At 39.3% G+C, this 11,379-nt stretch overlaps 1 protein-coding gene across 3 annotated transcripts in view; it reads left to right on the top strand.

Annotated features, from left to right (window-relative positions):
* The first annotated feature begins 5,265 nt into the window (after window positions 1-5,265).
* NUP210 (nucleoporin 210) overlaps window positions 5,266-11,379 on the top strand; it is an 89,163-nt gene continuing 83,049 nt past the window's right edge. The window contains exons 1-2 of one of the 3 annotated variants that reach the window (XM_039364256.1): window positions 6,593-7,103; window positions 7,280-7,378. In XM_039364256.1, coding sequence (XP_039220190.1) covers window positions 7,368-7,378 — 11 coding nt within the window. In that variant the 5' untranslated portion in view covers window positions 6,593-7,103; window positions 7,280-7,367. Of the gene's footprint in view, window positions 6,426-6,592; window positions 7,104-7,279; window positions 7,379-11,379 lie in introns of those variants that run through there. The other 2 variants (XM_039364257.1, XM_039364254.1) reach the window with 2 other exon arrangements.

The raw sequence follows: 11,379 nt of genomic DNA, 5'->3' as shown, positions 1-11,379 counted from the left end.
AATACATATGAATTGCAAACCATCCAAATACTGATCAGGTGACCACGGGGATGCTGCAACAGTCATAAATGTGAAAAATAGCCATTAGTCACTTTTTTCAGTACCTTGTAACTTCCCAATGGTCACTAAATGAACTGTTCTAAGTCGAGGACTACCTGTACTGATTGATTGGATGTGAAACGTACAGACCGATATTTATAAGACTCTCTCAAGTTAAAAAGATTACATATAAATGCAGTACGCTTTCTTACTAGTTTATGAAAACTTTAATATAGGTTCTACAAATAAACAGTGTAGATCAGATTATGCTGTTGAACAGTTTGTGTCTTATGTCTGACTTGGAGTTATCAGCTTTTCCCAGGCCCAAATCAGAAAGTCTTTTTTTTCCCATTCTGGCTAAAAACTATGTGTTTGGAAGTCCAGCACATCAGGAATGAATCATATTGGGGAAGCTTGGCCCATGCTTCCATGCTCATATCCCATCTGTTTCTATATTGATTGCTTTTCTAATGGAAAACTGCTCCATGCATTATACCCATCTGTACAGTACATAGCACTAGAAGAGAAATATTAGCAAAGAGGAGATACTTCAGTTCCTACCTAAGGAGACATTTCAATATCTGACTTTTCATGTCAGGAAGCCACTGAATAGTGAACTAATTCTGTTCTGATTAGTTCCAATCCACCACAGCATGTTGGGGAAGAAAAGAGATGAGTTAAATCAGTGGTTCTTAATCTGGGCGATATCGCCCCCCAGGGGGCGATTTCATTTTTCAGGGGGGCGATGGAACAAAAAGGGGGTGATATGGAGTGATGAAGCAAGAAGTTTGGGGGCAGCAGTTTTCAACAGGTGGTACACGAAGGACCGGTTGAAGAGTATTGAAAAAAAATTAAAAAAAAATTAAAAAAACCAAAAAAAGTGTAAAAGTGGATGAGGTGAAGTGCAGCAGCGCCTTCATCGGCTTGTGGCAAAGTCAGCTGGAACTGCACATTGCCTGGGTCCTACTGTGAGCCCAGGATCAAAGCGCATAGCTCCAGCTGATTGGCGGCGGCCTTGGGGGTGGCAGGCAACCTCACACAGTCTTCAATGGAGATTCCACTGGAGCTGCGTGACCTATTGCCTGGGTCCCCCCCACCCCCACCCAGCTGCCCTCACCTCCCCCAAGCATTTCTTTACTCACCTGCTTTCAGCAGCATTCCCTTTCTCCTGTCCTTCTCAGCCTTTGCCATGTGTTTGTGAGACAAAAAAAAAAAGTTCCATGAGACTTTCTAACTTCTCGCGAGAAGTTAGAAAGTCTCGTGGAACTTTTTTTTCTTTTTTACCCACAAACACGTGGCGAAGGCACAGAAGCAAACGAAGGCAGAGAAACAAAAAGAGAAAGGGAGTGCAGCTGAAAGCAGGTGAGTAAAAAAATGCTTGGGGAAGGCGAGGGCATCTGGGTGGGGGCAGAGGTGCCAATCTTACCCTGCATGATGGCGGGATGGTTAAGGGCAGGCGCAGGGGCCCAGGAGGAGCTGCGCAATCGGCGTGTGCTCAGAAACACCAATCTCGTGCTCCTGCTCATCTCGCTTGCAGAAACAAAATTCAGAAGACACGGAAAGGCGTCAAAAGCTGTTGATAGATAGAAAGCAAGTGGAAAGCAAGCAAGTTTTCTGGGCAGGAGCACGGAATCGGCGTTTCTGAGCACACGCCTATTAGGGGCGCGAATCGGCATGTGCTCAGAAATGCCGATTCCACGCTCCTCCCCAGCTCACTTGCTTTCTGCTTGCTTTCTATCTATCAACAGCTTTTGACGCTTTTCCTTGTCTTCTTAATTTTGTTTCTGCAAGCAAGATGAGCAGGAGCACAAGATCGGCGTTTCTGAGCACACAACGACTTGCGCCCCTGCCCTCTCGCTCGGGCAAGCAAGTGAGTGGGCAAGAGCCCAGGATCAGGACGCGCAGCTACAGCTGATCTGCACTTCTGCAGAGGAGCACAGAAGTGTAGATCAGCTGTAGCTGCTCCCCTGGGCTTCTGCCCAGCTCACTTGCTTGTGCTTTGCCAGAAAACATGCTGCTTGTTAATTTAACAGAAGCGCGAATCAGCTGTAACCCAGCGCTGCTTCTGCTAAATTAGCAAGCAGCATGTTTTCCTGCATTGCAGTTTGTTTTTATGCCCTTTTTATATTTCTTTTTGCGTCTTAAGTTTCACTTGTAATTCAATCATTAAATATTACTGTTTTTCTTTTCGGGCATTTCACTTTCTTGCAATTGAATTTTGTTTTCAATGGTCATTACATTTAAGTGTCTTGAATAAATAAGATAATAATGAAATACATGTATCACGAAGTTTAGGAATAAAGTGACGGGTGGCACCAAAAATTTTCACACAGTTGAGATATGGGAAAAAGACTGGAAATAAATTATTTGCATCGATATGTCCTGATGACAATTTTAAAGAAAACAAAAAAAGTGTTTGCATAAATTGAACAACTATTTCCTATGTTGTGATTGAGAGGTTATGTTGGGGGAGGGAGGCGATGACAACTTCCTCATTGGCTCAAGGGGGCGATTCATTCAAAAAGGTTAAGAACATCTAGAATCTAGATTATGATAAGAAATTTTCTTAGCAAAACAGGAATAAGCAATCCTTAGCAATACACTACATTTAAGTTTCAATCTAATTTTTGAAATTCAAAAATTGTGTAGCTAAATTTTACATACATAAATACATACGTATGGCTTTTCCCAGGAAAATAAGCCTCAAAACATATAGTTTAAGAACACCTACTGTATTTTCAATATTTTTTTAAAAAATGAAAAAGTACAGCCTACCAAAAAAGAAACCGAACCTTTTCAATGTTGTAGAAGAAAATTTTGTATCCTTGTAGTGAAGCAAATGAGATTTCTCTTAGCAATGTTATCTTTCATGTATCACCATGGGTTTAGGCAGAGGGGGTTTGTCTACCCTACGAGCATGATATTATATGAAGAGAAGTTCAAGATGTTAACATTTTCAGGTAAAATAACTTTGACTCTGGATAACTGTTGGGTTAGTTATTTTGCAGTTCAACTCATTTGATTTTCAAAGCCTTGATTTACACACTTCTATTTGCTTTGTCAATTACATCTTTTCTTCCTTACACAGCAAAACCTATATTTATGTTGCTTGCTTCATGTTTTCTAATGACTACTAGAATCCCTTGCCTGCAATCAAATTTTAATAATAATAGCTTGTCTTTTTCATCTTGATGGCACTTTGCAGTGCTGATTTAATGATGTCTGAACTTTTTGTAAACATCAGTTGTACATATTTTATAAATCTTCAAGATACAAATTAAAATTTCTCTAGAAGGGAAAAGTTATTACAGGGTTTTTTTTGCCTTCCAGACTTTCTCAAGGGATTACAGTCACGATCAGTCTGTAGAATAAAATAATCTTCAACTGTCCATTTGAAGGGGGGGGGAAAGCACTTTATTCCAGCATTCTCCAGCTTTGGGTGTGCAGATTTCCAGTATTCCCTCATTCAGACCACAGAGTCTCCAGACCCTAGGATAGACATGTCAAACACAAGGTCCAGGGCCCGGATGCGGCCCGCGAAGTGATTTCATGTGGCCCGCGAAGTCATCCTGGAAACAGTGAGGGAACGGCCCCCTCTGCCTTAGTCCTGGCCCAGGCCAGCCGGGAGCCAATGTACAATTTTGTGGTGGCCATCTATGCTGAAACGCATTCAGTCTTAGCCCATAAGCCCCCCCCCCGGCATGGCTTGAGAGGAACATTGAGGCGCCTCCAGTGGACCATGCCTTGGCACTTGCCCCGGTCCTACCCCCTTTTGCCAGAGACCCTCAGATCTGTCCCACTCCTGCCCAGGCCCCTACAGGCACTCTTGACATGAACAATTTAGAGCTGGCCACACCCACCCAGCAGGCCACACCCACTCCATCCATGCCCACCCAGCAGGCCACACCCACCCTGGCCACACCCACCCAATGCTGATGCGGCCCTGAATGAAATTGAGTTTGATACCCCTGCCCTAGGACAAAGGCTGAATAACATTACTTGGTCAGTCAGGGGCAAAGGTATACATTGAGATCACTAGTATATTGATGAAACTATATACTATCCTGATGGATGACTTTTCCCAGCAGCTTCATGTAAATGTTAATGGAGAGATAGTAGAGTTTGAAGCACCTTGAAATATGGAAAGATATGGATTGTGGTATAATACATTCATGTATATGTCTGTGTACATGCCCACAGGATTTGAAAAGTCATCTAGAAGATCTCTCTAGTGCTACATTGTAGGTAGGAGAAACAAAAATTCTCCAGTACTATCTTCTAGAATTTAGGAAAGAATGGGGCCAGAATCATATAGTAAAGTCCCAATGCTGTCTGGCAATCCTGAAAATTAACTTTATTTGGGGTTTGAACAAATTGCTCAAACAATAAATTAGTGCTGACGCTATATTGAAGGATGAAAGGAAAGATTACACTTTTAAAACATTTATAGGCTGAAGAGAACACGACAGTGACAAGGGATGCCATTTCAATTCATGAGGGGTTCCACTAAAAAAAAAAAAAAGCAAATTAAGCCCATTAGATTCATTACATGCCTATTTCAGACTGTTTTAAAAACTTTAATCTCCTTCCCTAGCAAATTTGCCAATTAATTTCAGTATTTCTGTGTTTTCATGGGCTCTAGATCCCTAAGGTGAAACAGCCCATATGATCCAGAGGGACTGGGACTTTGAGAATCTATTCTTCAATCAACATCTCAGCTCTGAATGGTATATTTGAAATTGTCTAGAAACTGCTTGATATATTGAAAACAGGCTGGACTTGTTCAATACGAGAAGACCCAATTTATTCTGATATAGAGGTATCTATCAATAAAGTGCCTTGCAAATAGGTCACAATGAATCAAGTGCTTCTTTTCTTCTTATAGATCAAGATATAATAGGGTGGGTTTTTTTTGTTTTTTGGGTTTTTTTCGCTAATCTGAAGCGTTTCACTAGAGCTCTGATCAGATGCATCAGAAAATAGATCACTATCAGGCAACATGCTGCAAGACAAAATTTATTCTATTTAAGCACTGAATTCCTTAGTTATCTTCTACCACAACTGTTTATTTATTGAGAACTTCTGTTCCTTTATGGTCCCTTTAACTGACAAGGAAAACTTCAGCCTATTAAAGAATTTAGCAATGGTCAGGTGGATACATTTTGCTAAATCACATTTTGCTGAATAAGGCAAAATTGGCAAGAATCATAAAATATATAGACAATTTTATTAGGATCACATTTAGCATTTGAGAGAGGTAAGAGTAATGCAACAATGCAAAAGAGGAAGAACAAGATATTTGTTCCTTTATTTCTATTTGAGGAGGACTGGAAGGGGAACTTTTAATCTGCCACCAATTTTTGCTGTCAAAATTCAACAGAGTAGCTAAAGTGCATTGAAAAGCTGCACCAACAAAAGGGGGTCCAGGGGATTTGGTCCGGCCATAATCATACCATAATCCATATTTTATAAATGTCAACACACGAACCCAGAATTACACAAATTTAAGATTACAGTTCAATATTACTAGGAGATAAAATCATAGCTGTGGACGATGTGATTACGAAAAATCAAATTATCCCATTCAGATAGGCTTAACAGCTTTTTTTTTTTTAAATCAATCCAAGCCAGTTTCAGTATTGATACATTGTACCAACTTTTGTGCTTCCTTTCAACAAAAATTGATTCAGTTCAGCACTGAAAGGCAGGCCCAGGAAACTGTTTCGACAGCTTTCTTCTACACTCCCTGTTTTCCACTCCTTCAGATCACGGTCTCTGGAGGGGGGAAAAAACAAACGAACAACAGCAAAAAAAAAAAAAAAAAACAAGTCCCCGCTTCATGAGCGGTACTGAAAATAAAGAAGAAAAAAACCCCTTCCTTCCCATGAGGTCCGGAAGAGCGGCTGCAGTGTCCCCAGCGGCTGTTAAGCGAAGTCAGTTTGGCACCTGATGCTGCTGCTTTCGCAGCCAAGGTCCTTCCCACTCCGCCTCTAACTACGAGGGGGCCGCGCTTTGGTTTGCCCGCGCTGTGACGTCCCTCGAATAGCAAGTCGAAGCGGGCAATTCCTGCCAGGACCCCCGGCGGAGTAAAGCGCCGCAACTTAAGCGGCTTGCCTTTTTATACTCAGGCTGAAAAAGAAAAGCGCTCCCCGGAGAAAGGCGCCGGACTCTCTGTCTTTCTCGAGACAGGTGAAGGGGATTCCGTAGCAACTTCCCAACAGGATGACAGCCGCCGTCTCTGCGCCCCGAGCGTCGCTTTGGCTCCTTTGGCTCCTGCCTTTTGCCGCGCTGCCTTCCAAGCTCAACATCCCTAAAGTGTTGTTGCCGTTCTCTCGGAGCGCAAGGATTAACTTCACTCTGGAGGCAAGCGAAGGCTGCTACCGTTGGTAAGCGAGGGAGGGGGAGGAAAGCTGCGTTTGAGCGCGCCGGGCCTCCAGAAGCACATGGCGCAGGTGCAGCAGCCGCTTGCGCACCACGTGGGAAAAAAAGCTGGGGTTTAGTTGGGCGCTCGAAAAAGCGAGCTCCTCTCTGGACCTGCGCCGAACGAGTCAATTGGCAAGATTTTTTTTAAAGGAGTTGGTATTGAGCGGATTCCACACTAGACTAGAATAACTCTTACTTTGCTGTCAGAGTAATTAGTAAATCTCTAAGGCGCTTGCGCACTGCCTGAGACACGGGCGCGTAAGAAACACACACCTTGCTTCCAATATTCGGAAAATCAGCCCATTAAATCGGGAAAGTTGTTTTTCTTTTGTGGCTTTCTTTTGAACCACAGATGTTCGCATTTACCGTTCGGGGATCCCCGGTTCTTAACTACAACGCTGTTGGGTGTTAAAAGTTTTGTTTCTTCCGGATAGAATTATACTGAGTACAGGAATACAGTATGCGCGGTATGGACTCATCAGAATTCAAAACTTTCTGGAACAATGAATTGTACGCTAATGTATTGGTTTTCTTAAGAGCCTAGGATGGACTGCTGTTGGAAAGGGAAATTTTATATGGAATAAAGAGGAAATTATACAAGTCCTTGCTCGTTTAGTCAAGACTTAACAGTAGTAAAACTGGTTAGTTCTGTCTTCATCTCTTTCCTGTGCTTATTACCCTTGGTTTTGGAGTTTCTTTAGTACAGAACAAGAGCTATTGAAATGGACAGTTCTTTTGCAAGTCTCAAATAAAAGCTTGGGTAGTATAATAATCATTGTTCTTAATTATAAAAGAAACATATCTTTTTATTCTTCAGAGTATGATCTTCTTGCTCTCAGACAAGGAAAAATTCAGATTATTTTCAAAACAATTATGCCACCCTAACCGCGTGCGCGTTTTCATGCATGTTATTTAGGTAAGATATTTACATGCTGCTGTCCAAATCAACTTATTTTAACAGTAAAAATAACTTGTTTGTAATATTAATAGATTTCCTGTGTATCACTGTAAACTTTCTATTGGTGATTATAAAGAATATTTGAAATATCACTACCAATGTGCAGATTTTATCAGAAGTAAGCCTGATTGTGTTCAGTTAGTGTATAGTTAGGTAAGATTTATAGGATTAAAACTTGTGACTAGTGCATAGTGTAATCTTAAGTATTCGTAGAGATTTATTTGGGTTTAAAATATCGCCTTAATGGTATGGTATGGTAGTATTTATATACTTCTTACTCAGACAATATTTTGAATTATTCACTTATGAAAATCTCCAGGATCTTTCATAGTTTAATAACTACAATGTCTATAAAGATGAATTAACCTTCTCTCATAATTCATTATTGTAAAGTACTTTCTATTCAGTGTCACATATGTAACAGAAGTGAATATATTCCTATCTTCATCATATTTCTTTCTGTTTTGGAAGCTATGCTAAACCAAGATTAGCAAATACATTCATTTTTGAAAATTTCAATTAAAATGTATTTACATAATTAGATCAAATAGCAATAAATTTGATTGGGAAGCATAACAGGAACAAAACTGCTTAAAATGCAGATCAGGTAACAGTGTAATTGTACTTTTTAGTCAAAAAAAGAACTGTCGGTCAGTTTAACTGGCAGTCTGATCTTGCCCATCCTTAAAATAAATTCCAAAGAATTAACTGAAACTTCTTTGCAAAATTGCATTAAAAATTAATTAGTTCATGTTGGCTTTAAGAATAATTAATCTTGGATTGGTTTAGCATAGTGTATGAAACTAAAGTTATGGTCTAGGCATACTTAACCTTTAATGTTAACAATAATATTTAACCTAACATTTAAAATTCTAAATTGTGCTTATTATTGCCAGTAGTTATTTATCTATGGATGATGTTCCAAACAGCAGGGGGGAAAATGCTCCAATGGTTTGTTGTTTTTATGCTCCCTGGCTGATAGTTGCCCTTCTTTGTAGGAAGTGGCTGGTGCTTCTGGGTTTCCATTTTGCAAAAAAGAAAAGAAAAGAGCCATGACAGCCTGATTTGAGGTCAGAGTCACCAATCATTCACTGTACTCCAATGACACACTGGTCTATTGGTGAGCTAATCACATCTTAGCCTCGTATTTTATGTGAACATGGAATACGGTTTGGTATGTCATGCAGTGTTTAAAAAATTGAGTTGAATAAGCCTGTTGTGTAAACATTGAGTTAAAAAAAAGCATGTGAACAAGACCTCCTTGATGGTGGTCTTTTCTTTTCTTTTTTTGCTTTGGTTTGTTTAATGGTGAAAAAACAGTTGAGAAATAATGGACAACCTTTATTTCATTCCAGATGACATCAGAGTTATGATCAGACCAATAAGCGGTATCTAAAACATGATCAGGGTCCTTTTTTAAAACATAATTTCAACCATGAATCCAGTTTAAATGATATGCTAAAACTAGCCATTGCAGGTCTAATAAATAAAAAAACTAGATAACCATGATTTTTCCATCAAAAAAAGATTAAAATGAATCGCAAATTATTATTATTAATATTGTTGTTGTTGTTGGAAGGGACCTTGGAGTCATCTAGTTCAACCCCCTGCTCAGGTAGCAAACCCTACTGTTTCAGACAAATGGCTGTTCAGTCTCTTCTTAAAAACTTCCAGTGTTGGAGCATTCACAGCTTCTGGAGGCAGGTGGTTCCACTGAATAATTGTTCTGTCAGGAAATTTCTCCTTAGTTCTAGGTTGCTTCTCTCTTTGGTTAATTTCTATCCATTGCTTCTTGTCCTGCCTTCAGGTGCTTTGGAGAATAGCTTGATTCCCTCTTCCTTATGGCAACCCCTGAGATGTTGGAACACTGCTATCATGTCCCCCCTCATCCTTCTCTTCATTAAACTAGACATACCCAATTCCAGCAACCGTTCCTTATATGTTTTAGTCTCCAGTCCCCTAATCATCTTTGTTGCTCTTCTCTGTACTCTATTTCTAGAGTCTCAACATTTTTTTTACATTGTGGTGACCAAAACTGGATGCAGTATTCCACGTGTGGCCTTACCAAGGCAATGTAAAATGGTATTAATACTTCATGTGATTTTGATTCTATCCCTCTGTTAATGCAGCCCAGCACTGTGTTGGCTTTTTTGGCAGCTGCAGCACACTGCTGGCTCGTATTTACAGTAAGTGATTGTTACAATAGAGTAGGTGAAATCAAATTTAGATTTATATATTCAGCTGTCCATCTCTGATGTTCTGGGTGAATAATTTGTGAAAAAGATAAATGAGGCCTGGTTCTTTCCTTTTTCCTGTGTAACTTAGATCAATCCTTTTCTATAAATCTTGATAAGATAGAAATAATAATTAAATTTAAAAGTGATGTGAGATATTTCTTCATATTCTTTATGCAGTCTATTTTAAAATAAATTGCCCAATGATATTATTTAACCATTTGTACCTATGTTGCAATTATGATAGATAATTTGCCCATATAATTTATTTTCATGTAAGCGGACTCTGAACCTGTGGGTATAACGCTAAGGAGATAATATAATTTGGGTAAATTTTATGAAAAAAGTGTAGAACCTATATAAATGTTGTACTACTATGGCCATAAAATCACAGTAGGGTTTCTTCAGACATTCAGATGCTTTAGCTTCTACATGCAATGAGGAAGGAGAATTGGTTGCTCCTCTATTGTTTAACATATTGTTGTCCTAAATGAAAATAGACTGCACCAGAAGGACTCCTTTGTTCCTGCAGGCTGTTCCTGTGATTTAGAACCCTGATATTGTAATCTAATAAAGCTTGCATGTTTAAGCTGTTAACCGTCCATGACTGACTGACATAATCACATTCATACAGCAGAGCAGTGCTCACTGGGGCTGTGCAATGATCCAGATTTGAAGAAGAAAATATGATTTGGACTGTGCAGAAATATCCAAGTTGTACCTGTCAATAGCTTAAAAAGCAAGTATGGTAGCTGCATGATCCTACAAAAAGACATGCTTGATTTCTAGAGATAACAGCAGGTGCAATGTACATACCCACGTGTGCTCCAAATCACCTTTCAGAATTCAACAGTCCTAGTGCTCATGAGATATTGACAACTGTCTCACAATAGGGTTCAGAGTTTCTCCCATTAGAACTGTTGGACAACTGACTTTTAATGTGTTATCTGCCTATATATGTAATGTTGGTGCTAGTTCTTGCTGAGTACATGTAGTCTTGTACTATGGGTTGTCAACATATGACCACGATTGAGCCCAAAATTTCTGTTGTTAAGTGAGATTTGTTGAGTTTTCCCCATTTTACGACCTTTCTTGCCACAGTTATTAAGTAAATCACTGCAGTTGATAAGTTAGTAACCTGGTTGTTAAGTGAATTTGGCTTCCTCATTGACTTTGCTTGTCAGAAGGTCACAAAAGATGATCACATGACCGTGGGACATAGCATAAATTTGAATCAGTTGCCAAATATCTGAATTTTGATTACATGATTGTGGGGATGCTGCAAAAGTCGTAATTGTGAAAAATAGACATAAGTCACATTTTTCAGTGCCATTGTAATTTTGAGCAGTCACTAAACAAACTGTTATACATCGAGGACTACCTGTATTGGCCACATGTTATTGATCATTTGTCTTGAATGCACTGTATGATCAATGAGATTATGTTAGTGGGTTAATTTCTTGTAAAAAAATGATCTACCAGAGAACCATATCTTTGGTAAAGATATGCATGTTTGTAAGATTGTAAGTTAGAGCAGATAAACACAATTTTTGGCAATTACTGGAACCGAATCTTAAATTTCTTATATAATTAACAGTTGTGGTAATGCATGATTCAGCCAAAGTTAAGCAACTGAAATCTTATTGATTCAAAATGAAAGAGTTAAATACCTCATAGCAAAAAAAATAAATCACCACCTGAGAATATTTAGAGAATTCAGGAAGT

This window comes from Crotalus tigris, unplaced genomic scaffold, assembly GCF_016545835.1.
Source record: "Crotalus tigris isolate CLP2741 ecotype Arizona unplaced genomic scaffold, ASM1654583v1 scf7180000019699.406680, whole genome shotgun sequence".
Classification (NCBI taxonomy): Eukaryota; Metazoa; Chordata; class Lepidosauria; order Squamata; family Viperidae; genus Crotalus; species Crotalus tigris.
This window is presented reverse-complemented; position numbering and strand designations above follow the sequence as displayed.